The 26,265-nt window shown below is 44.4% G+C and overlaps 3 protein-coding genes across 8 annotated transcripts; all 3 read left to right on the top strand.

Annotated features, from left to right (window-relative positions):
• The first annotated feature begins 221 nt into the window (after positions 1-221).
• On the top strand, positions 222-12,988 carry rassf7b (Ras association domain family member 7b). 6 transcript variants are annotated; one of them, XM_018752376.2, is made up of 6 exons: positions 222-523; positions 7,837-8,014; positions 8,677-9,503; positions 11,735-11,933; positions 12,384-12,495; positions 12,678-12,988. In XM_018752376.2, the coding sequence occupies exons 2-6, from the start codon at positions 7,912-7,914 to the stop codon at positions 12,868-12,870; spliced, it is 1,434 nt and encodes a 477-aa protein (XP_018607892.2). In that variant the 5' UTR covers positions 222-523; positions 7,837-7,911; the 3' UTR covers positions 12,871-12,988. The 6 variants fall into 6 exon arrangements, with proteins under 6 accessions (XP_018607892.2, XP_018607888.2, XP_018607891.2 ...); XM_018752372.2 differs by having other exon boundaries at positions 6,569-8,014; XM_018752375.2 differs by lacking the exon at positions 222-523 and adding an exon at positions 6,418-6,941.
• Positions 12,989-15,087: 2,099 nt separating this feature from the next.
• Positions 15,088-21,354, top strand: LOC108934524 (malignant fibrous histiocytoma-amplified sequence 1). Its single transcript, XM_018752421.2, has 10 exons — positions 15,088-15,959; positions 17,125-17,989; positions 18,094-18,391; positions 18,479-18,665; positions 18,768-18,952; positions 19,636-20,138; positions 20,309-20,463; positions 20,547-20,721; positions 21,123-21,190; positions 21,273-21,354. Exons 1-10 carry the CDS (start codon positions 15,944-15,946, stop codon positions 21,278-21,280), a joined length of 2,460 nt encoding a protein of 819 aa, XP_018607937.2. The 5' UTR covers positions 15,088-15,943; the 3' UTR covers positions 21,281-21,354.
• Positions 21,355-23,218: 1,864 nt separating this feature from the next.
• Positions 23,219-25,017, top strand: LOC114911944 (achaete-scute homolog 1b-like). Its single transcript, XM_029256547.1, has 2 exons — positions 23,219-24,328; positions 24,479-25,017. The coding sequence occupies exon 1, from the start codon at positions 23,715-23,717 to the stop codon at positions 24,318-24,320; it is 606 nt and encodes a 201-aa protein (XP_029112380.1). The 5' UTR covers positions 23,219-23,714; the 3' UTR covers positions 24,321-24,328; positions 24,479-25,017.
• The last annotated feature ends 1,248 nt before the right edge of the window (positions 25,018-26,265 follow it).

The raw sequence follows: 26,265 nt of genomic DNA, 5'->3' as shown, positions 1-26,265 counted from the left end.
AGAGTAGAGAGAAGAAAGGTGCTACTGGGATGCAGCCATAATTTTAGGGTTTCTGTGAATAAGAAAACACTGATAACTGGGGGAAAAAACCTGAGAAGAAGACAATGGGCAGATCTGAGCACTCCTCCTGTTTTGAGAGGAGGGGTTAAATGGGTACTTAAGCAGAATGAGGTAACTCAGTGTGTCAGCGTGTGTGAGTGTGTGTGTGTGAGAGAGAGAGAGAGAGAGAGAGAGAGAGAGAGAGGGGAAGAGAATGACATGAGAAAAAGGGGAGAAGAATAAAAGGTGAATGACTTGTTTCTGCAGCATTATTTCAGGGACGTTGCGAGGTTGTGGTTGGAGCGCACAGCCGCCTCCCTCTCCTCTCCCCCTCTGACAGCTCTTCATCTTCATCCAGCCTCTACCTGCGCCGAATATTTATTGTCATTCCGGCCGCCTTTCTCAAGGGCTGCAATGCTTTCTTTCTGGAGCTCATCTTTGCGTGACGGAGTTGACGTTACGGAGAAGTCGGTCTCTGCTGTGGGTAAGTAAGGGCTTCTTGTGCTGCAGATAGAATGAACTGCAGGGACTTTACATCAACCTGTTGGTGTGTGAGCTTCACAGCGCGGGGGTCTACACCTCACACTTCCTCCCCTAGTGGACTTTGTTTTAAACTGCCTGACTGCGTAACTCACCAGCTGTACTAGATTTACCACATAAATGCCATGGTGATCGTTGTTTGCAATGTAATGTATTTATGGGGGGGGGGGGTGCGGTGGCGCGGTGGCACAGTGGGTTGAACCGGGTCCTGCTCTCCGGGGTTCGAGTCCCTCTTGGGGTGCCTTGCGGTGGACTGGCGTCCCGTCCTGGGTGTGTCCCCTCCTCCTCCAGCCCTACGCCCTGTGTTGCCAGGTTAGACTCTAGCTCCCTGTGTCCCCGTATGGGACAAGTGGATCAGACAGTGTATGTGTATTCATGTGATTTTTTTTCATTTTAAATTAAAGTTCCTTTTTTTTTAGTTAAATTTAATAACATTCATCTGGCTTGTAAAATAACAGGTCTGGTTTTACACCAATTTGTGCTTAAAAAGTGAAGAGAGAGACCATTGCAGGCCTTTGTCGGGATTTACCACACACATCCACACTGTCTTCTTCCTTGTTTACCTCCATATTTTAGGCTGGATGACACATGTGGTCAGGAGGCACTGTGTTGTCTGGCAGAATCTGGAGGTCAAAGATTCAATTTACTGAAATATTCTAAAGAATTAAGTCACACGCACTGGCTGAAACCACTTGTCCCAAGCGGGGTCGCGGCGAGCTGGAGCCTAACCCGGCAACACAGGGTGCAAGGCTGGAGGAGGAGGGGACACACCCAGGAAGGGACGCCAGTCCATCACAAGGCTTCCCAAGCAGGACTCAAACCCTAAACCCACCAGAGAGCAGAACACGGCTAAACCTGCTGCACCCTCGCGCCCCCCTAAAAATTTAAAATTTTTGTAAAATTTCTTACATGTAGAGTAAAAGTTTGCAAATTTTCCTTGATTAGCGGTATGCTGATACAATAGGGTAGTCTGTCAATCAGCATTCTGAAAATAAGCGTTACTCTTTTTCGAATTTAGCATTTATGACATTTACATAACACTTATTGACCAGATGCCTTTCTTGAAAGTAAGAAACTACTAGAGTAAAGCACTGACAAGTTTTCTACGCTATTAACTTACTCCTTGTTTTTTTAACCCCAAGCTCGAAAAGACACCACAGTGGTTGTTACGCCGACCACAGTGCGTACAAGCAGCGAGTATTTTGCGGTTCCTTGTTGACCCAGACGTGCTTAGCGGCCATAACATAATGTCTGTCCCTTTTCGACCTTTAACTAAAATGTGCCGTGACATAAATCACCTTGTCCTTATCTGACTCCGAAAGCCACTATCAAAACAAACACTCCACAGGACCCAGCATGGTAATCAGGTATCCCTTCTGGAACCGCTGTTGACTTATGGATGTAGAGCCTCGGTGCTTAAACACAGTAATAAATGATGTGAATGGATTCGGCATTCAGAAATGTGGGGTTGCCATTAAAGGATGAAGCACGCCGTGTTTTTCACCGTCGGTGCCTGCCTGGCCCATAAATCCACGCACGTGTTTGTGCGGCATAGCTCGGCTCTTCCAGACCTTCAAAGCCAATCCCGTCTACAGCTCAACGCGCAGAGGTGCGGAACACATTCCCCTGCTGAGAGCGGGACTCTCGACGCTGCGGGTTTAGCGCTTTACTCATCCCGGGTAATGCTCCTTTCTTTTTTCTGCTGAAAGCCAAGAAGCGACGTTTCCTCTGTAGTCCTCATCGCGACCCCACCCCCCGAGTACTTCTCTACTGTTGTCTCTGATGAACAGGATGAATCACTGCAGCAGCTATGGGTGGCCACCGAGACGTTCGTGTGATTCTGGCGAGAGTGTGAAGCTGTTGTAAGATTGCTGGCTTCTTATAGCGGGCTTGCGGCACAGACACGTGCGCGAACATCCCGGCCACGGTGATGTGAGGGAAACAATGAGCGAGACTGTTTCTTCGGGGACACGTAATGACAGAGGCAAAGTCCTGTGGCTGTCACCACACCCTGCTGCTATAAAAAATCTCCAAAACAAATGAAATGTAGTTGTTGTTATGGGCAGTATCTCCACTCCTCTACCCTCCCACATTTTCTTGGTAGATGTACAGCATGGAGTGTACTACAGTACCCTTAAGGTGCAACATTTACTTACCTAGCAGACACTTTTCTCCAAAGCAACTTCCAATGAACTCTATGCAGTGTTATCAGCCCACACACCTTGTTCACTGCGGTGACTTACACTGCTAGATACACTACTCACACTGGGTCACCCATCCATACATCAGTGGAACACACACACTCTCTCTGTCACTCGCACACTATGGCAGCATGTCTCTGGAGTGTGGGAGGAAACCAGAGCACCCAGACAAAACCCACACGGACACGGGGAGAACATGCAAACTCCACACATACTGAGTGGGAATCAAACCCACGTCCTCTGGTCCAGATCTCTTTGTATTTTTTTTAAATTGCAAGTCCATCAGTGATACATGTCATTTCAGGTATTACTTTGCACTGACTGATGTGGTCATGAAAGCTTTTCATTCAGGACAAAGTAAAGGATAAAGAGTTCTTTAAAAGTAGGCATCAGTGAAGCTCCCCTCCCTCTTCTCATGTTGTCTTTCAGTTTCCCGTGTGGAGCTGAGTTTCATGGATTAAGCAATTGAATTTACAAGGGCGATCTTTTCCGTGTCTGTATGGTCACCGGGGGACTGCGTTGATGTGGGGCAAGGAGAGGAGATGGTGGAACACTGGTGACTCTTGTGAGAACGACTCGGTGGTCTCTCTCCATCGGCTCATCTGTCGTCCCAAAGCTTGCTGAGATGTGCTCCATAATTACATGCATCGAGGACACCTGAGACAACAATGAGCCCGGGGCCGAGACAGTCGCTTAGCTATGGAGCTGAAAAGACTCCCCAAGCCTCTTAGCAACAGCGCAGCCTTTGCGAAAATCAATGCTCACTACAGACTGATAGCAACAGATCATCTGTATACAATGTGGACAGAGCTCGTGAGATGGAATGAAGTTCTCGTGGTTTAAAATGACGAATTAAATAACTGGACAGGCAGTTTTTCCCCGTGGAAACATTGTGTTCTTGTTTTCATGGTGTTGATCAATGGTACAGCGGTGCACTGCTCACATTTGCGAAATTCCAGTGGTACCACATCGATACTGGTACTGCTTCTCATTGGTTAAGGGCCTGACATGCTAAAGAGGCAACAAGAAAAAGGATCCAAAGGATCCAAAGGTACAGGTGCCCAAGTATCAGCACACCCAGATACTGGCCTGATGGTCCTGCTGAAATCCCAGGAGAAGGTTCACACGGCGTGCTCTCAGCCTCGGTGCTGCCCATTTGTGCCACTGTAGCCAGAGTTGTGGGTTTATATATCTTTTTGTTGGGGTGATTTCAGGATTATCCGCAGCTATGTTGGAGCGCCGAGTAGCTGGAATAACTGGCCCTTTGTTGGCTGCTTCAGTATCACTTTACATGCAAGACAGAAGACCTTTTATCACACAGAACGCTGAACTCGTTGCATTGTGGAGCAGAGCAGGCAAGAGACCTTCCGTCTGAGGGCTTCCGCCTTGTACGGACTTCACTGAGGACCGCCCGTTGTCTTACGGGGTAATGTGCTGCTTTGCTGGCTAAGGCAAGTGACGGATTTTCAAACACATTATACATTAGAACATATGTCTTACAATTCAGACACCTGTCTTTTCGAGCATTTCTCTTGCTGGTGTAAATAAATGAGGTCACCTTGTTATTTCTGTCTCATCTTATCATCTTATTTGTTCAGGTTTATCACAGCCAAGCCACTGATTCATAGTATCCAGTCGAGTCTTTGTAAATTATGGAGCAGCAGGTAATTTAGTGGTTAAGACGATCATCGTGTTATTTGAAAGTTCAGTGGCTCAGATCTCCACCCTTGCTGTAGTACCCTGGTAATTACCCTGAACTAACATAGCAAGAATACCCAGAGATATACATGAATGGGTAAATCATTGTAAAGATGCTTATCTGGCACCATAAGTCATCTTAGACAAAGGGATCTGCTAACTAGCTTATAGTAAGTAAATTCTGATACGTATGAAATTCAATATAGAGTTACTAGCTCGTCTACTTACATGCACAGCGTGGTATTATGCGGTATATGAGCGAGCTTTTCTGCCAGTAGGTTTGGAATAGCTTTTTTATTTCGTGATTGAGACACTTCATCTAGCACCATACATTTTGATTACTGTACTTTTAAACCAGAGATATTTATTATTTTACCAGATTTAAAGGAAGTAATGGAACATACATTCCAGGACTGCCTACAAAAAAATATTTACAAAAATCACAGCATGAGTATATCAGATATCAAAAGCGTCAAGACGGGATTCACTATTGTGAGTGAAACCTGATCCTTTACTAACAAGAAGGCTGCTATAAAGAGGATATACTGGGCTTGTTAGCATGTCCTAAAATCCCAGCTTTTAACTCAGTTGACTTACGGTATTTATGATTTTGCTGACATAAAAAAAACCCTTCAGTTAGAAGCAGAAAAACAAAAGCTGTAATGACAGGTGGTTTTGTCATAAAGCCATCTGGGAATTCACACTGTTTATGAGAACAGAAATGTTGGAATCCAAGTTCCAACATATCCGTTAGTCACCCTTTTTCCATTTCAGTGCACTGGGTGCAGTGTTCTTGTGCTGTACCTTTTATTTTACTTTAAGATGATCCTAATTTAGCTTTAAGCTTTTCCTCTGATACCACAGCTTTCTGTGCAGAGAGGAGAAAAATGAAAAGGATGCCTATAAAGTCCATCCAGATTAAACAGGACTTGCCCCTGCCCAGGTGCACATATCTATACAAGTGTACCATCTGGTTAAAGTTTATGCCCTGAGCAATGACTTATACCTCTAACCTGAAGTTTCAATTCCCATGCTTCCAAACTCCTAAGAAATCTGCCTCTATAAATTGATATATGTTTTCTTGCCACTGATGAAGCAAAAAATTACTACCCATTATTTAGCTGATGCCTTTGTCCACAGTGACATAAGTGTATTATAAGTATTGTTACTTTCTCGACTGCCCAGGAGGAGTGGGCAACCACTGGCCCGTGGACCCCCAGAGGTTTTTTTTTTTCTCCCTCAACCTTCAGTTGGGAGTTTTAGCTCCTTTCCCCGGCGGCCAGTAGGTATACTTATAGCCCTATAATAAGTTCTTCATTGTGGTAGCCACTAGTTGACTGTCTTCTTTGTTTGTATCAATTTTTCTTGCTATATGCCTGTGTTAAAGCGCTCTGAGTCGCTGCGTGAGAAGAGCACTCTATAAAAATAAAAATAAATAAATAAATAAATAAATAAATATTATAGGAAGCAGACAAATGTACCCATTTATAACTGTATGTGTTCATGGTAAGTGCCTCGGTCAAGGGTACTATGGTGGGAGTAGGGATTCAAACTCAGGTCTTTCGGTCGCAAGGCAACTGGTGCCCCAAGAGGAAAGGTACCACCCTATACAGCATTCGTGAAACCCCGTGGCGAAAATTAACGAGGATTTTAATAATCAGTCAATGCATGATTGTGATTTTTTAACATTTTTTTTTTTTTTTTTAAAAAAAGAGGAAAAACCAAGTTTGCAGCCTCTAAATGTTTTGCAGGAATTTGTTTATGATTTGAATAAGTCTTTTCACTGCTGTGCGTAAGATGGATGGGTAGGTGGAAGCACGCAGTGCAGCTGGGTTTTCAACTGTACCTCGGCAGTTAGTGACGGTGAGTGAACAGGAGCACTGGAATGCAAGACCAGGTTAATTATTACTTACACTCCTCTCTCTCTCTCGCTCACACACACACACACACACACACAAACACACCACTCAAGGTTGCTGGAGTGGCTAACTGCACTCTGTCCCTCAAGACAGACCACGTGCTGCACAGGTGTAATCGGTTCCGTCGCAGCGTCCAGAGGAACAGGTTGAATGCTCTGTTCTCCGTTGCAGGGGTGAGGCCTTGCTTTGCGGAACAAGATCCGACACGGAACAGATCAACTTCAGGCCAGAGAAGGGATGACTTGGCAGTCCGTCCTGCTGGAATGTGCTTCCCGATCGAAGGAATCCTCATAAGAAGACTTTTTTAAAAAAATTTCTCAAAGCTTTCTTGACAATGGCAGTCTAAGCAGGAAACAAAGTTCTCCCGTCGGTAAAATTTAAGTACAGTGCTTTGGAGACACCTGTCCAAAGGTGACACCTCTGTGTTACTGAATAGCCGCTATTGCACCATGCAGCAGAACTGCTAGGTTCCACGGCATCTTGGTCACACCAAAAAAGGGAGGAACAGCAATAACTCTCCTAAGTTAACTTTTGACAGATGGAGGTAAGCGTGAGTTGATTTTGACCCAGCTGTATAAATGGGTAAATCGCTGTAAGCAGCTTAACACTGCAAGTCACTTTGGGCAAAAGCATCAGCTAAATGAATAAATTTGGTGTTAATATAATTTGTAAGAACTTGTGTGGAAAACCTTACATTTATCAATCTGCGGTTTTGACCTGCTCGGGGGCGCGTTGGCCGGGTGCTGTGCCCCTTCAGTGTTTTCTAAGAGCAGATGGCTGTAAATGTCCATTTGACCTTCCCAGCTAAGAACCGTTTCTTATGTTAAACTACATGGAAATGAGTAAATAGCTATAAATGTAGGTTTGGCTTACATAGTTACAAGTTAATTTATAAGAACCTGGGAGGAGATTTCCTATGAGACGTGCGTGTTCTCACCAAGAAGGGTTAGCACTTACTTGTTTTGTTAAAACATCAGGTAAGAATCTCAGGACCAGGCAGGTACGCTACTATGTTTGCAGAGATGTTTGACAATTGCCAGTAATGGGAACCATTTAAATTAACTGTCATTTTTTGCGTCTTCCAACATTACTCATGCAGGTGAGGGGTGTGCTGAGATTCGTCAGAATGATTTGGTCTCAGGTTGCGGAGATTCCTCCCGAGCACTTCATGTCCTGGGCTGACTCTGTGAAGCTCTGCAGTTGGTCCCATGTAGCAAAATATCCTTCTCGAATGACTAGTCCTTCTCAGTTTTCTAATTCAATGCGCATATGTATGAAGCCCTGTATGTTATAAAGGAAGCTGGTTTCAGACTTCTGTCTCTAAGTCCAGAAAGGTAACAATCCTATGACACTGGAAGGAAAAAGAAAACGAACAAGTGAAATCTGAATAAAAGGGACACGGATTGAAAGCAGCTGTTTTACTTTTTTCCTTGTTTAAGGGTTTAGCTCTGGTGTCCTACTGGCTGATGGCTGTACCTTGCTACACTGACCGGGGGTGAAGCCGTGTGCAGGAGATGGAGCTGAAGGTATGGGTGGACGGAGTGGCACGGGTGGTGTGTGGCCTCTCTGAAGAGACCTCCTGCCAAGATGTGGTCATCACCCTTGCCCAGGCCATTGGTAAGTCTGTTTGTCCTTCTTACTCTCAAACAATTTTCATTCCATCTCTGATGTCTTTTCAAATTCCAAATCACAGCAGAGCTGTTTTTGTAGTTTTCACTGAAATAAAATTATTATGACCTACAAGATGATCAAACCATGAGCACTCTGTTATCTACAGGACCTCATTAGTTCCTTAATGCCAGCAAAAGCACAGTGCTCCTCCACCTCTGCCTTCTTGGTGGTCCCACTCACAAAGGGTCCAAAATCAAAAGTCTGTAGGTTCTCAGCCTTGGCCCTGATGTGGCATAATGAACTCCCTCTGTCCCTCAGCACTGCTGAATCCCTTCCAAAATTCAAGAAGGGTCTCAAAACCCATCTTTGTCACACCCATTTCTGTACCGAACTTCTAAAAGCTCCATAAATTAGTCCTGCACCATCTGCCACGATTATCTATCTGTTGCTTGAATGTGACTTCCATAGCAAGTACCTGAGAGAAGTGTATCAGCAAAGTAATAGCAGCAGAAAAGTTGTGCCCGAATTAGAGAAAAAAATCTTTTCCATATGCATAAATACAAATATTTGATGTGTTTCCAGACTTTTACGTTTTAACTGTGATTCACTGGATCTACTGGAACAGAATAGCAGTGCCTGACACTCTAGTATCTGACTGTTCTCATAAGGTCAGACAGGCCGCTACGTTCTAGTCCAGAAGCTACGGGACAGAGAGCGACAGCTGCTGGCCAACGAGCGACTGCTGGACTCCATGACAAAGCTGGGCCAGAATGCCAGTGAGATCCAGTTCTTCTTGCGGCGCGTCGGTTCTGAGAACCAGGAAGGACCTGTTCTAGACAAAGGACTTGCGTTACCCAAGCAGCCAGAGACAGAAAACACCAAACGCAAAGAGATAAAAAAATCTCTCACCTTCAACCTGGGTCCCTCCAGCACGCCCACAATCAGACCCAAACAAAAGAGCAAAGTACCCCGAGGCTCTGAGGAGCAGCGGATGCCCCATCATCTCCCCACCTGCTCTGTAGACCTTTCCAAAGAAGAGCTTTTCCAGCAGGTGGTGCAACAGCAAGCGAGGTTGCAGACCCTGGAGGCCCAGCTGGAAGCTCTGGAGCAGGAGGTGGATGTGTGGGAGCAAGTTCCCACTCTAATCCCAGAGCCGCAGGAGGACAAGCTGGAGGCCAAGCTGGAGGCCAAGCTGAAGAAGAATCTGCGCACGGAGGAGGACCAGGAGCTCGCCATGCAGAAGCGCCTTGGTGAACTACAGCAGATGTTAGAGAGCTACGAACGCAAGCTGCAAGACCTGACCGCTCACTCTGGAGAGCTTGAGATTCAGCTGGAGAACATCAGGCGCCAGTCCCAGACCCCTTACTCAGGGCTGGAGGAGTCTCTGGGGACCGTGAAGGACGAGCTGCAGAACCAGCTGCTGCATGGAGCGGAGCTGGAGGACTCGCTTATGGAGGTTGAGCAGGCAGCGAAGAGCACAGAGGCTCTGCTCCAGGTGGGTGCCCATCCCAAAGTGCAGGAACGAAGCGTAGATCTCCTGCATGATACTAAGAGGAAATCTGTGCCAAGAATGCACATTCTCCAAAAATGTTGCTGAAAATAATAAAGCGAGCTTAGCCGATTGCCTTTCGCTTCTGCAGCTTCTTATATCTGGTTCATACGAAAAAACAGCAGGGGGTGTGAAGTCAAGGGACATCTTGCGGCAAGCAGAATGCAAAAACACACAGCTGAAACATCACGAGAACCAATGATTGCAGAAGCCATTACTCAATACAAGGCAGACGCTTTGGCTGTATTGCGAGTGCTACTAGGCAGCCGTCCGTCGTTTTCCGGAGCGTCGATCCACCTGATATCTGCAGGAACGCGACTGGCGTCCACTTTATTCAAAGATGCGTTAGCGCAACGCCCGGCGCGTCTTAGCGGCGCATGTGCTTGGAGTGCAAACTCCAGATGGTTAAAGTAAAAACAAAGGAGTGTGGAGGAAGACTCCGGCTGTTTTCTCACACCTCCAGGAAGGCACGGTGTTGTCCGGGCTTGCCTCACTTGTCACGCGCTGTCTGCTAATCCCATCATTGTAGTATGTATATATCATACAGAGGGTCTGCGGTGGCGCACACAAAGATGGTCTTAGGTGCGCGTAACCTGATAACAGCCATTTACTGTACTATAATGTCTAAATACCACGGTGTGGGATTAGAAACTGGCATCAGGCTAAAAGCTCTCCTTTCACAGGGAGAATTTACAGCGATAGTTTCAGCGTGTAATTTCATGATTTCTTCAGAAGCTTGGATTTAGCTTTATGTAAGTGAAATATACGTTTGAGACGACCGTTAACGATGCGCGGGCAGCACAACGCGCAGAGCTGGATATTATGCCCTTTAGAGGGCTTGTCGGCATCCCGCAAAGAGAGGAGCGTCTTCAGAGCAGAAAGGGGGAAGAGGAAAGTACGGTACGTGAGGCCCACTAGATAAGACACGCAGCTGGAGGACGGTTCTGCAGTGTTTGAAACAGGCAAGTTTGCATCCAGGGAATTTAAACGAAATGTATCTGCAATTCGAATATTTGTTGAAGGGCCGTCTCAGTTTCAGCGGATACTTGCGGCACACAGTATGTACGGTGGCCTTTGCTTCCCCCGTGTGGCTCTGAGGAATATTTGCCCTTCAGAGACAACTGCCTGTGTGGATGCCAAAATAAAAAAGTGTTTTTGTCCATATTCTCCGTCAACGATACGTATGTGTTTTAGCAGTTTACGTAAAGTAACGTTGCTGTCTCACGGTGCCTGGGCGCGCGTAAGAGGACGTGGGTTCGATCCCCGCTCAGTCTGCGTGGAGTTTGTGCGTTTTTCCCCGCGTCTGCGTGGGAGTCCTCCGGGTGCTCTGGTTTCCTCCTGCGGTTCAAAGCCATGCTGTTCAGGTGGACTGGTGCCTCTAAGTCACCCATAGTGTGTGAGTTACAGAAAGAGTGTGTTTCACCAATATATAGATGAAGAACTCGTCGTAAGTAGAGTATCTAGCAGTGTAAGTCACCGTGGTGAATAAGGGTGCGGGCTGATAGTAACACTACATAGTGTCTGCTAAATGAAGTAACATCATATTTCATGGACTAATTGATTTTCTGTTTAATTCAATGATTTCATAACGTCACAGGAATTCCAAGATGATAAAAATGTGTGGTTCTGGGAGCTAGAGAAATATAATACCGATAAGTTATCATTTGTGCACTGAGCTCGAAAAGTCTTTTATTTAGTATCGGGAGAGTGGAAGTAACAGTGACCTGGTGCTGTGTTGTGCTGTTCCTGGCTCCGCTGTGGTACAATGAACTCCCTCTGTCACTCAGAACTGCTCAATCCCTCTCAACATTGAAGGGTCTCAAAACACCTCTTTCAGTCTCCCTTCTCTCCTCTTCTCATATCTGCTCCATAAATCTGCAATTTATGTATTTAAAAAAAGTCTTTCTCCCTATCAGTACTGTATGCAGTCATGTAAAGCGTGTCACGCAATACAAGCCATGCAATGTTAAACATTTCACTCGGTGAGTGTTCTTCCAGTCGTGCGTCCGCATCTGTATCTCTCTATCTGTGTTGCGGTACACTTTTGTTCTCTCAGCGGTACGTCATGTTGGAGAAAATCAACCGCCAAATGAATTAATGTAAATGTAAATGCGGATGTCTGTCCTTTACCTGCTTCTGAATGCCCACGGTGCTCCGCTCTCCTGCTGGATCTCCAGGCCAAGACGGAAGAGATGGAGGAGCTGAACAAGGAGCTGCGCCAGTGTGATCTGCAGCAGTTCATCCAGCAGACAGGCACCCTCCCGGGCCAGTCGCATACGCAGACACACCCGGTTGAGCAGCCGGAGCATCCGGAGCATCCGGAGCAGCCGGAGCAGACGAAACTCACGCAGCTCCTCCCTAGTAGATGTAATAACGGTGAGCTGTCTTTCTCTCTCTGTCTCTCTCACACACACACACACACACCACCTCATTCAGAGCCATCATATGTCCCCTGTCATATTTCACCTGACACTGAAAATATAAACATAAATGCTTTGCAATAGAGACACTAGACCAGTTCCTGATAATAATAATGGCAATTCTGAGAGAGCGATATACTGTATATTGTTTCGCTATTTTTTATACTTGTATTTATGCATACCGGCTGTAGGTCACCTTGCTGAATAAGGTGTGTGGGCTGATAACACTACATAGAGTTCACTGGAAGTTGCTTTGGAGAAAAGCATCTGCTGAATAAATAAATGTAAATGTTTTTATCAGAGCCATTATCTTACCTGTAGGTGCTACAGCTGGAAGCGAAATGCAATTTGTAAATCCCGCTTGTTCGTCTCTTTTTGTGACCACACTCCCCCCGTCCCCCGACAGGCTCTGGAATGTGTCGTGTGAATCTGCCCCCACGCTCTGCAGCCAGGCAGCTCCTGGGTAACCCTCGTAACCTCCTGAACCCCATCATTTCCAGCCTCAACCCCGAGGGAGTGTACGTGTGAATTCCAACCGAGGCAACAGGCTGGCTTTTTCTTAGACCCTTTTCCCCAAGTTCAAGTGCAGCCAGTAATAATGCCTGCCCCTGAAAGCATGACACCCACACCAACTCAGAATGTGTGCATACTCACTGATTTCAGTGTTGTGAGCTTGTCTCACTCACTCCTTGGTCTCCAGGCTTGACAAAGCAGGGGGCAGGCGGTGTGGAGGAGAGCACCGTTCACCCAGTTCCGCACTCAGCTCTTCACACACCAGGCTGACCTGCGATGTTTGCTTGAGCCACATGGAGAGAAACCCGGAGCTCTCACGGGATTCAAACCCTGACCCCCCTCTTGATGAACCCTTGAGCAGATGCTCACACACCATCTGACCTTTTCTTCCTGTTTGCTTCTTCTGAAATGCCTCATCTTTCATCATATTGCATAATTCTGTCTGTGTTTTATACTCTTAGCACTATACACATTTTTAATATTTGATTTTGAGTAGCACAATGGTACAGTGAGTAGCGCTGTTGTCTTACAGCTCCTGGGTGGTGTGAGAGGACGTGGGTTTGATCCCTGCTCAGTTTGTGTGGGGTTTGCATGTTCTTTGCACGGGCTTCTTCCCACAGTCCAAGGACATGCTGTTCAGGTTGACCCACAGTGTGTGAGTGACAGAGAGTGTATGTGTGTGTTCCACTGATGTATGGATGAGTGACCCAGTGTAAGTAGTGTATCTAGCGGTGTAAGTCACCGTGGTGAATAAGGTGTGTAGGCTGAGCTCGTTGGAAGCTGCTTTAGAGAAAAGCATCTCCTAAATGAATAGATGTGTGGCTTTTTCCTCCGTTATGTTAATGCTCTTGTGCCGAATGTATTTCCAGTGGTAACATAGACTTCTGATGATGGAAAAAAACATGTCAGAAATATTGTGCGATCCTTCGGTTCAGTCTCATTCAGTAAAATTTGTCTGAGGTTTGCTAACAATAACAGGGGGATTCAAGGATTTAGTTGTCTTTTAGTTATAATAAAATTTTGAAGTGCTTTGCAGACTCCTGATACACCGCAATAAACGGGTCAGCCTGTAGCATGACTTCGCAACGATAAAACTGGGCCTATAAACATCCCTCTTCTACCTCCCTGTCATGATCCATAGGGCCAATGAGGAGGTGCCACTTGGTTCCACTAGTCCAGACCTGTACACCTGTACTTGTAAGCTCACCTGCAGAGGGGCAGTAGGCGGCACAGTGGTTAAAGCTGCTGCCTTCGGACCTAGATGTTACATGTTTGAGCCTCAGCTCCAGTTGTAGTAGCCTTGAACAACGTACTTACCCTAAGTTTCTCCAGTAAAACAAACTATTGAGCCAAGTGCTTTAGTTCCAGTCCCTTGGGAACTTTAGTTACTTACCTGTTTCCCAAGTCTTGTCCCATAGGGTATGTTTTGCACGTGGGGTCGCTATACTTTACGTACATGTCGGGGTGTTACAGCAACATGTATGCGACACTCCCACTGTGGGAGTGACTTCAAGTGAGCATTTAAGGGACAGCACTGCCAAAATGACAAGTTACAGTATAGCGGTAATGACAGAATGGGGACTGAACGAGCTCTGAGATGTACTGTAGACCTACAGTGTGTGTATTACACAAGTTCGCGCTCACGTCAGTCACTTATCTTCACGTGTCTTGCAGTCGCTACAGCCGCCGCGTCAATCGCCATGCGCGTAACAAGAATTCTTCTTTCACTTTCATTTCTTGCGTTCCTTTTTCACTGCAGTATTTTGGTTCACTCCAAAGCGTTTATTTAATTCAAACCCTTACGACCTGTATATGCTGTGAATTGTTAATAAAGATGGATCATGTTTTATAAATATTTTCTGTGTTTTTTAGGGATTTTATTCAAAATGACCTGGAGATGTTACACTGGTAACAAGGACTGTTTTGCTGCAGTTTTTTTCTTTCCAGATCATCATACTGGGGTAAAAGAATTTACATTACAGTGTTCTGAGTTTCTTGTACTTATCTGTGGCAAATCCTGAGAGAGTTCATCATTACCCTGAAAAGTCTGCACTCAGAACGGACTCATCGGGGAGAATGAACATTCGACTTCATGTCATGTATAAAGTGTGGATAATATTACTGTGGAACATCTCCACTGTGGTTTTCCTGTGCATTGATGCGTTTTATTATATTCCCTGGGGTGTATAAAGTCTAGCGTAGCTAACCTTCATACACAGGGTTACTATGCAGCATTGTTTCAAAGTTTCTGGTGTTTTTTGAGTGCTGTTTGATGTCTTTATGACTTTAGAAATGTGATACTACTGCAAAAATGTAAAAAAAAAAAAAAGCCACAGATATTCTCATATTCTAAACCACTGAATTTTATTATATGTCCACTTTCACTTTTTGCAGCAAAACAAAAAAGACAATTAGATATAACCGTCTTTGTGTTTTCAACGTAGTTCAGGAATAACAACAACAAAAAAGATAATGGATCAAACATTGTGGTCTAGTGTTTCATTCATCCATTGATCAGTTTCAGTTACTGTCTAGTGATAACAGTATTAAAAAATTAAATAACAATAACCAAAGCAGAATTAAAAACTTAACATTATTTTAAAGCAGGAGGTGCATTCTTACAAAATTTGCATTAATAGAATAATATTTGGCGTAAAAAAGGGTTAAAACTTTGTGACTCTTCAGTACTCCAACTGGGAATTGTGAGAGAAAATTTCATCACTTGTTCATTTTACTTTTTGTAAGGCTCTTTATTCGCCTTTAAACTACAGATAAGGGATTGTGTGTAATAATTGCTTGCAAGAAAATGTAACACCCCCAGTGTTGAAGATGCAAGGCCACACTAATAGCTGCACCTGGTCTGCTGCTGTGCAAAGATAAGGTGGCAACATCACATGAAGAAACTGTTCCCGTGGGATCGAAAGGAGTTAGCCTACCCACGCGTCTACAAGAAGAACAAGGCACAAGGCCGAACAGTTATATTAGCGTAAATTTACTAACCCCACCCTAGACTGTATAAATATCCGTATTCTGTTTATCCCAGTGTGACTCTCTCTGGGAGGCTCATCCGTGTGCGCGCACAAATAAATGGACTTTTTTGCAATCTGACTGTCTCGCTCAACTGAGTCTTTTCTTCCTACCACAGAATACATTTTCGTATCAACAGTCTGCACAAGCACAGCTCTACTCAGTTCTGAAGCCTTTTGAAATAGTGTCGTACCGAGTTCCCGCTGCTGTAGGTGAGAATCAGTATCAGCCGTGTGATGCAGTTACCAGATAGGACAGTGGAGGCAGACTGCACGCACTTATGGTTTTCAAGCTTTCGTTGAACGGTGGCAGCCTTTGACACCGCCTTCGAGCAGGAAGAGAGAAGCTGAGTACAGGCCCTGCCCCGTTTGCTTTCAACACCGGCACCCGGGTACAGGAAGCAGTGGCAGGAGAGTGTTTAACAGAATGGCTCGATCAAATGGTAAGTATCAACCGATCTATTTTCGTACGACAAGCTTTGTCATAAACAGCTGTGTGTTCAGAACAAAGCAGCGAAGTGCGTAAGCCGGTGGAGGAAACCTTGACGAACATAGATTTTCACTGCGTGTGTTTAGCTGATGCCAAAGTAGAGTGCTCATGCTCCTGTAATGAAAGCAAAAACAAATAAACTATGCCGCTTATAAGTTAAAGTATACTGTATGTCTTTCCCTCCTTTTTCTCCTTTTCAAAAGTCCAGTATTTATATATATATGTGTTTAACAGTGTTAATTTAGTCAGAGTGATCAGTACTGGCAGCAGTTGATTCAGGAAATGCGGTCAAAGTGTGTATAGGTTTAATTTTGGGTCAATCCGTCAAATCACACACGAAGTGTGAAATACAGTTTAATTTAGTTTTTCACGTGAACATCGCTTGCAGTAAATCGTACCATCGGTAGGGATATTTACTGTACAACAGTAACTTAGTAACAGAACACACAAACATTGGTGACTCATGTTAGAAACTCCTTTTCTTTTCGTTCAATATTGTCCTAAAGTGAGGGATAAAGAATGGGTAGTAGGTGAGCTGTCGAAAATAAGATCAACTAGGGTGGTGTGACACCCCCAAAACAATTAATTGTTTTGTTAACAAGTTTTAAGAAATCTAGAGAATTTTGTTGCTTCTGCATCAAAATATAGCTCCAATTGGCAAGTAGAAAACCCAGAAACCACAAACCAAAAATGTTCTACAAATGTTTTTAATAAATCTCTTACAGGCCAAGTATAAACTCACACAGGGATGATAAATTTGTGCATACACAGAAAAATGTTGTTATGCCTACGTGGACAGAGAAGACTTCTGCTCCAAATTTGCCTTCAGTAGCCCCGGCCCTTCTGTCACGTTCTATCAATGATGCTGAATGATTTTAATTGTCCACTTCTCTAACTTCTTTCAGTTTCCTTTCTTTAGTCAACACACTGGTATTTTGTCTAGACTCCTTGATAATCCATTGTGTGGGTGATATGACTGGTTTCTGAACCAGCAGTTATACAAAAATAATGAGCTATCGTTGACCGACAGAAATAAGTGTTCGGTAATACCACAAAACAATTTACTTTCGCAGTTAATAATCTTATGAGATAAGTACTGTTTCATTATGTTTTCTTAGGGCTTAAAAATGACAGAAAAGTTGATTTATCTGGAAAGAAGCTTAAAGTCATACAGTGGGAGGACCTGGCACCCACCGAAAACATTGGGATCCTAGATTTGCAGCGGAACAAACTGAAAGATGTCATGGTGATCTCCAGGCTGTCTTGTCTGAGAGAGCTCAACCTGACTCGGAACCAGATTGTTGAATTTCCCAAGGAGCTGAAGGAACTCCATCACTTGGAGAAGCTCTACCTGAGCCAGAACAACATCCGAAGCATCCCAGAGGGAGTGTTCTCATGCCTCAGCAAACTGAGCTTTCTCAGACTAAACACGAACCGCCTGGTGGAACTTCCCAGTGATGTGTGCCAATGCCAGAATCTCAGGTACGTGAACCTGTCCAACAACTACCTCAATGATCTGAACGTACTGGTGGGTCTGCCCAGACTGGAGGAGCTCTATGTGGACAACAATCGTCTGTTGGAGCTTCCTGGGGAGCTCTTTCTGAATACGGACCTGCGCATGATCAAGGCCTCTGGTAACCATCTGAGGAAGCCTCCTGCAGAAGTATGTGCGGGGGGTGTAAAGAGCATCCAGCACTACTTAAAAATGCTGGGGGACAACCCTTTGTGTGAGAGACGGGTCAAAACCATGTTCCTGGGCTCCACTATGGCTGGCAAGTCCACGCTGTGCCGTAGCCTGATAGAGGGTGACTCTGTGCAAGTGGATGCCAATGATCGGACTGTGGGCATTGAGATCAGCGAACTGGACCAGGAAGGGGTCCGTTTCCTCCTCTGGGACTTTGCTGGACACGAGGAGTACTATTTCACTCATCACGTCTTCATCACCCCATGTGCCCTTGTTGTCTTAGTCATTGATCTTGCCAGGTAAAATTGCATGTTTTTACCAGATATATTTGGTTGTTTTGCCAGCTTCCACCTGGTTGTAGCCAGCAGTGTTCACAGCTTTGATGTTTTTCTTTGTGTTCAAGGTATAGCATTGAAGATCCTCAGTCTTTCAGAGACAACGTGAGTTTCTGGATCAGAAACATACAGCTGAGAGTTCCTGAATCAGTTGTTCTACCTGTGGGGACCCATACCGACAAGTGCAGAGATCCAGCTGAAGTGAGGGAGAAAAAGAAAGACATCGAGAGGAGAATCAATGACCTGCTGGAAGAGGGGAAGGAAGCTTTGAAGCAAAGGGAAAAAAATATTCGGGAGGAAAAGGACCCTGAGTTGTTTTCTAACCAGCTAAACACTCTTCAGCAGCTTGCTTCACTTAAACTGAGGGTAGACTGATTTGTTAGCGTGGCATATGTTCCTACCCATAGATATATGAAGAGGCACTTCCTTATTGTTCTTATCTTCTGTCTACAGGTCCTTGAGCTTATAACTATCAATAGCACTGAACCTAGGGAAATTGCATTGCTCAAGATGCACATCCTACATCAAGTGCAGGAGAAAGATGTTTTTCCTAACATAGAAAGGACACTGCCAAGCAGCTACCAGGAAGTGGAATCTTTGATCCAAAGTCTTTTAAAAGAAGAGGACATTCCAGAACATGGTGGGTTCACACTCTATTTTAGAGTATTAGCTCACATTATTTCTTTTATCTGGGTACACAGTTGTTGTAGAGAGTATAACTTCTGAAACTTTATGTACACAGGGATAGTGTCTCTTGACGAACTGCTAAGCGAACTGAAGCAGAAACTTGTGAAGCTGGATGCTGAAGATCTCAAATTTATTCTGCATTATCTCCACCTGTTTGGAATTGTTGTATGGTACAAGGATATTCCTGCTCTTGAAGACACTGTATTTGTCAAACCATCTTTTCTCATTACTTTATTCAAGGTTGGCATTACATGCATTCCAGCTGACTTGTTTTCAGTTAAAAACACATTTTTGTTGTTCTTGATTCATAATGTTTCTACTTACCAAATTGAAAAGGAATGATCATCTCAAGTGGGGGGGCGCGGTGGCGCAGTGGGTTGGACCAGGTCCTGCTCTCCAGTGGGTCTGGGGTTCGAGTCCCGCTTGGGGTGCCTTGCGATGGACTGGCGTCCCGTCCTGGGTGTGTCTCCTCCCCCTCCGGCCTTACGCCCTGTGCTGCCGGGTAGGCTCCGGTTCCCTGCGACCCCGTATGGGACAAGCGGCTCTGAAAGTGTGTGTGTGTGTGTGTGTGTGTGTGTGTGTGTGTGTGTGTGATCATCTCAAGGGGGGCATGGTGGTGCAGCAGTGCGGTGGGCTTGGCCGAGTCCTGCTCTCTGGCAGGTCTGGGGTTTGAGTCCTGCTTGGGGTCATTTGCAATGGACTGGCTTCCCGTTCTAGGTGTGTCCCCTTGCACCCTGTGTTGCCGGGTTAGGCTCCGGTTCGCCACAAACCCCGCTTGGAACAGGCGGTTTCAGAGTGTGTGTGTGATCATCTCTACACTTGTATATTTTTAACACAGCAAAATTTGGTGGGCAGCATTCAATGAAAAATCAGTTCAAGTGCCTTTGTACTTGACATGTGTTCTTCTTTCTTTCATCTTATAGTCAATAGTGAGGCATGATTTAGAGAAGGAGCTACAAGACATCCCCAAACACCTTTTGCAAAAGGAAAGGTCTTTTGCAAAGGACAAAAATGAATGGATAGATGAATTTAAATCGAAAGCTACCCTGCAGAATGCTGCCATACGAGTCCTGGTACGAAAGTCCCTACAAACATTGCAACTGGACCAAGAAGACTTTGTAGAGGAGATTACTGGGACGAGGAAAAAGAATGGCAAGATGCTTACCCTCTTGCAGCACTTTGAGGTCTGCCTACCCTCCTTGGTCAGCAATCCTCTTAACCCCCAGGCCCAGGTGTTCAACCCAGAAAGACCCAGGGAGTGGAAACCCTCAGAGAGCTCCAGAAATCTGAAGGATGGTGCCTGCTTGTTTCCAGGCTTCCTGGAGAATAATAAAATAGTGCAGAAGATGTGGGGAGACGACAAGAACGATGACATCACGGTTCGTGTCTACTTCCTTCCTGATGTTCCTCATGGCTTCTTCCACAGGTGATGCAGTCTAAACTTTTCATTAAAACGTGTTTCTATGATAAAATGACAACCGCTGCAGTGTGCATTGCTTGGTTTTACATATCCTTACATGCCATAAGTCTCTTAACATAGAGAAAGAGATCATTTGCGATGTGGTGGGTTTTTTCATAATTTTGTCTGTTTTTCAGACTAATCATTAAGACCTGCTCCTACTTTTCCACTCAATGGGTGGGAAAAGACCAGTGCTTGATTGGCTACAGTCAAAAGCTGGTCTTGTTCAAAGAGATCTGTGGAGATGAAGATCAATACATCGAGATCCGCTGCAGGAGGCCAGAAACCAATGGTGAGAACTTGCACATACTGTATTTGCTACAGGTACATGCACATGTGCCTGCTCATTATGCTAATCTACCACTGTATCTGCAGAGACACAGCAGTCCTGGGACATGATCCTGGTAGTTTTAAGGAAGCTCCTGCAGCTGACGACACAATGGCCGGGCCTCTATGCATGTGTCTGCAGCCCATGCAAAGAAAACGGATGTTCAGCCGACTTCAAATGGGGGGACTGGCAGGATGCCAGTTTCTCTAACATTTATAAGGAGTATGTTATGGCCTGACTTTTGAAAATTTTAATGGGTAAACTAGAATAGCAAAATTAAAAATTTAAATGAAATATATTATTAAGGTAAAGCTGCAGTTGAGGCAAAATTTCAAGAAAAGCATGAATGCCTAAAATTCTCACAACTTGTAATGAAGATGAGTATTAAAATCTGATTGTTACACTCTTTGGAAGTGGCTCTAAAAACTTTCTCCTTTGTCTCATGTTATTGTTTTTTTTTCTGGTTTTAGATTCTTTCCAAATTATTCAACTACTGAACACAAATGAACACTAATATATCATAGCTACATTTAGCAAAATAGTTGAAATGTTGAGGACTGACATTGTTCAGCAGAAAGAATACACATGTTTGCAATTAATTGATTGCTTTTTCATTTTCTTAGGGTAAAGGAAGACAAAGTAACCTGCCGCAATGGACATACTCGTCGAACTGAGTTGCTGTTTCCAAAAGGTATTTCTTCTTACTAAAGTCATAGTAAATGAAACCAAAGAAATCACTTTCCTGAGAAATGTGCGCCCTTTTGTTTTCACAGTTCCATGAATGAATGAATTACGAGAAGACGCTTCCAATGGAACCTATTAGAGGCCTTCGTGATTTCTCTTGTAAAAAAGCTGGCTGCACATTCTTAGTGATATTTGATAACTCCTTGCACAAGGCCCATAATAAGTGTCTTCTGAATGTGTATAAATACCATCATGATGAGAAATGAAAGAGAGTGTTTGTATAATTGCCAGTTCCCCCAAAATACACTAATGTATTTTCATAACCCAGAAAATCAGTTACCTTGAACAAGGGTATTCAAGGTAAACAAGGATAAAAGAGAACAATAATAATGTTGTAAACTCTCTCAAAGTTGAATAGTTAATATTAAGTTTTTCACATGTAGTTAAAAATGTATACATTATAATGGATTGACCTGGGTTGGCTATAACTGCAGCAAAAATATGTGTGTAAGCACACCCATTTACTATAACAAAGGCACTGTGGCTGACTGTATGACCTTGTGCAGTTAATATCTGACAAAATATGACATTAAAGATTAATGAGAAAGGCACTACATTTTTTAAATTCAAAAGACAATGGCATGGCAACATATGACAAAACCAAGGAACGTCAACTCAAACGCAACCCACCACTTCAAAAACAATACAATTATAAAGGGTCCATGGGTTTTATGCTAATGTAATCAATTCAACATTTTGTCTGTCCATGAAGTTCAGCAGTATTTTAAATCCTGCTGCTGCAAGCTCTTACAATAGAGCACAGTGATAGTCATGAAAGCATAATGGACTCCTGGGGTAAGAAGTGATTTAGAGGCAGGTGTTTCCAAGACTGCATAGAAAAAAAAAAAAAAAAAAAAGAAGAAAAAACTTCCCCACATTAGGGACAAGCCATGAATCGCTCTTGTTAGTTTAATACTTAAATTCTGTATTTTCCTTGAGTAATTGCTTAGTGTGCACTTAATTGGTAATGTGGTTACATTAGGAATTATATTGTTGTGATGAGTGTAGTATCTTGTTTAAGAAAATTGGCAACAAAACTAATGGGTAAAATACATGGGCTGTGAAAGGAATTTTTAATGAAAACTTTCAAATCTTGATTTTCTCTGCTGCCCATGCACTGAGCTATTTTTACTGCATTTTAGTGAAGCACCTATGGTGGTTAAGGCTACCATATCTTACTTAATCTGAAGTTGCACATTTGAGTCCCACTCCTGCTGAATTGATACCGTTGTGAAAATAGGTACATTACTGTAAATTTTATTTTCTAACATTTCGAGTCACTTTGGAGAAAGTTCTAGCTCATTGCGTAATAATACATTTCAGCAGCATTACTCTACTCACAGAGTGCTATACAACTCCCTTTACCGCTAGGGGTCGCTAACCACCCACTTTCCGTTACCATGTTAAAGGAAGCGCAGCTTACTTATGACAAGTAATGAGATATTTAATTAAAAGCAAACGAGACATCTGACACATTTTAAAACAAATAATTAATGACAATATTTAGATCATTTGCGCTCTCAAATGTACGGGGGGCCTGGTTATTTCAAATACGTTCAGCCACAGAGAAATAAATAGCAAACAATTACTGGCACTTGACCAAGTCTAATGGACCTCGGACAGTCAAGTGCTAGTAAACTAAAAATGTTCTTTTTATACTCTCCGCCATGTGTTGTTAAGTTGCACAGGTTTACTTTGTGTATTATTCCTAAATGTTTATAAAAGAAAATATAAATTAATTTGTTTATTCTCATTTTATATCCAGTAAACACTAGGCTAAGTTTGACGGAAAAATGTCCGTTCGTTTGATCTTTGCCTGTTAGGAGTTAACTACAAACACTCATGATGCAGCATATTATATTACCCTTTTTTTTCATAACTTTTCATCCCGGTAGAATCTCGGTGCGTTGACGCAGCGCGGTTACGAGAGCACTTCTTACCAGTTAAAAGTAATGTTTGACCAAAAAAGTCTGACAGGAATGGCGTTAAGAAGACGAGTTCTTCCCATCAATGCAATCCGGAAAGAAGCTCTTTGTATTACATTTATCATGCTGTGCAGGAAAAAGTGAAGGCCAGAGTTGCGAAAAAGATCCTTAGAACCAAACAAATTTCACTACAGTATCACATTATTAATTTTTAATCCTTATTTATTTATCGACATTTTCGCCAGGAGCGAGTCGTCCAAGCGGTTTTTTTTTTCAAACTCGGCACACTGGAATGCAAATGAGGTCACGCGCGCGAGGCCCGCGGAAAGATGGGTTTTATTATCGCGCGGCCCGCGAGCCACGCGCCCGGCTCGAGCAGCCGTAAGCGGGCGGGGCAGCCCTCAAAAAAGGGGCGGGGCACACGGAACGCGTGTTGAAATAGAGACTCGGAGCCAAAGTTCTCTTCAGATCGGGCGATGGAAAGAAGGCTCGAGAGAAGCCTTTCTTCTTGAAGTAGAACTGTTCCCGTCACACTTCTCAGAGGAGATGGCCAGCAGCGCTGTGACGGCCACGCGCACCGTACAAGGAGTGTATCCCTTCGGACTCTCGCAGCACTGCGCCAAAATCGCGCTGCAGGGCGCGCGGGAGGAGGGCGGCGTCACGCACAGCGCCGGACACCGGAGCGAGAGCGCGGTGCTGAACAGACAGCGCCCCGGATCTCCGCAGCTGCTCCGCTGCAAGAGGAGGCTCACCTTCGCCGGACTCCGCTTCGACGTAACCCCCCAGCAGCAGCCGCTCGCGGTGGCGCGCCGAAACGAGCGCGAGAGGAACCGCGTCCGGCAGGTCAACATGGGCTTCCAGACCCTGCGGCAGCACGTGCCGAGCGGCGCCGCCAGCCGGAAGATGAGCAAAGTGGAGACGCTGCGCTCGGCGGTGGAGTACATCCGCGCGCTGCAGCGGCTCCTGGACGCGCACGACGCCGTGAGCGCGGCGCTCCAGCGCGGGGCGCCCTCCCCGGCGCTGTCCAGCAGCCTCTCGGCCGAGCCCGAGTCGCCGCACTCCACGTGCTCCTCGGAGGGGACGAGCTACGAGCCGCTGGGCTGCGAGGACCACGAGCTGCTGGACTTCACCACGTGGTTCGATGGATATTAACTGAGCAGGTAAACAGCACCGAGCTCGTGCACGCGCCCGAGCGTCAGCGTGCAAATGCACGATCGAAATTCCTCGCTAGATCTTCGATCATCTGCAAGAGAGTCAGCGATATAGTCTAGCGTGCCCCATTTAATCGCGGTGCTCTGGTTCTTTTCCAGCTTCGGACTGTGTAGCAGCAGAAGGTCCAAGATGAACTAAGTCCCAAGAGTTGGTGCAGGAGAAGCGGAGTACTCCTCCTTGGAACTGTTGACAAGACATGTAAGGAAGGGTCAAAAGGCTTGTGCCCGATGGAGCAGCCAGAAGGGTCAACTGCGTGTGACCACAGTGGGGATGGCAGGACGAGGAGGTGGTGCAGAACATTTGGAGTGGACAGGACTGCTCTTTGGAAGTGCAGTTACGTAAAGGGAGCTGCCACTGCTGCGAGTCTTGGTAGCAGAGTGATATGGGACAAGAAGGATGCTGCAGCGATGAGAAGCGCTGGCCAAACAGTCTGCTTTGGTGGAGGACTCTATATATATATATAGAAACATATATATATATATGTTTTAAACTAATGCAGTTTTATATGATTGCATTTGTATTATACGTCAGACCCAACAGTGAGAGGAACCTCTACCTATTTTTGTATGTGACAACTTGTCATTTGGGTACAACTGGCACTGCCACTTTTTCACTCTGATTAAATTGTAAAATGACAAGCACAGCTATTATTATTATTATTATTATTATTATTATTATTATTATTATTATTATTATTAAGATAACTTAGAAAACTACAAGTTACAGCTCTTGAACTGCTATTACTAGGAGCAAAAGCTTTTGTATAAGAATGATCAAAGGTGTTTACTGAGCATTGTGCTGACAACTGGTATTTCACCGTGTGCACTTGTTGGATTTCCCACAGTAATGTACAGATACAGTTTTAGGTATACTTGTGAAATGTAATACTTGTATAATGTAAAATTAAGCTTTATAAATAAAATGATTCTATTTATACTACATTGTGTGCTAATGTATTTTCCCATGTGTGAGTGTTTTTTTAATGAAGGTTAAAATGAAAGTACCTGTGGCCTCACTGCACCTCCCTGAGGCTCCTGAAATGCAAATAAAAATCACTTCTTACGCTGTAGGCTGTGAATGCTCTTCACAATCGCACTGACGGCGATACAAGTTTATGTTCTTATTCTCAGAATGATAGTAGTGTTACTCAACTGGCAACTGGAGATTACAAAATTTAAAGTTTAAAAGTACAAGCAGGTCATCCGAATGATTAAAATTGAAAAGACGTGCTGTAGTGTCAAACTTGACGACAGAAGTGAATATCCCCATTGTTGTTTTAAGGATGAAAAGCACACATCACTTACAACTAACGCTACATAGGTCTTTGTCAACATAGGAAGAAATAACGGGAGATAAAGCATCAAGATTGATTCATAGATGGTAAAGCATGACAAAATCATCCCTTTAAGTTCTGTGATACCCAGTGGATGGCTTTCCAAGAAAATGGGAAAATGGACTCTACAGCTGTCAGACTCTCACATCAGATGTTAAATATAGGAGCTTTTTTGTTTGCATTGTACAAAGGGATATTAATCAAGTTTAATGCATGGCATTGATTCTTCCCCTTCTTCACGTCTTCAGCCTATAGTAGACAACATACACAAGGCCAGGGGTATTCAGTGCCCTCTGAGGGCAGTAAAATGTGGTAATGTGTAGGGTCACAATTCTTGTTCCGGATTAAGATCAATCAGAATACAACCCGTGTTTCAGCCTACCTTGTATCCCCCCACTGTGACCCCAGGACCCCACAAGTACCCCAATCAAACTGCTGAAAAGGGAACCTGGACACCCCACAGTGCAGACCATTGTAAACGTCTCCTCTCATCATTATTCATATTGTGGGGCCCCCGATTTTGAATTGCTGCTGACAAAACCCAACTGAGCA

This window comes from Scleropages formosus, chromosome 11 (assembly GCF_900964775.1).
Source record: "Scleropages formosus chromosome 11, fSclFor1.1, whole genome shotgun sequence".
Lineage (NCBI taxonomy): Eukaryota > Metazoa > Chordata > Actinopteri > Osteoglossiformes > Osteoglossidae > Scleropages > Scleropages formosus.
This window is presented reverse-complemented; position numbering and strand designations above follow the sequence as displayed.

What these genes read in the sequence shown, in the direction of transcription:
- rassf7b (XM_018752376.2), top strand. Translation starts at nt 7,912, where the DNA reads ATGGAGCTGAAGGTATGGGTGGACGGAGTGGCACGGGTGGTGTGTGGC. An exon ending in GCACAGAGGCTCTGCTCCAG is followed by an intron (nt 9,504 to 11,734) that starts GTGGGTGCCCAT and finishes CTGGATCTCCAG; the next exon opens with GCCAAGACGGAAGAGATGGA. An exon ending in AGCCTCAACCCCGAGGGAGT is followed by an intron (nt 12,496 to 12,677) that starts GTACGTGTGAAT and finishes CTTGGTCTCCAG; the next exon opens with GCTTGACAAAGCAGGGGGCA.
- LOC108934524 (XM_018752421.2), top strand. An exon ending in TTGCTTCACTTAAACTGAGG is followed by an intron (nt 18,392 to 18,478) that starts GTAGACTGATTT and finishes TTCTGTCTACAG; the next exon opens with GTCCTTGAGCTTATAACTAT. An exon ending in CAGGAGGCCAGAAACCAATG is followed by an intron (nt 20,464 to 20,546) that starts GTGAGAACTTGC and finishes CTGTATCTGCAG; the next exon opens with AGACACAGCAGTCCTGGGAC.
- LOC114911944 (XM_029256547.1), top strand. Translation starts at nt 23,715, where the DNA reads ATGGCCAGCAGCGCTGTGACGGCCACGCGCACCGTACAAGGAGTGTAT.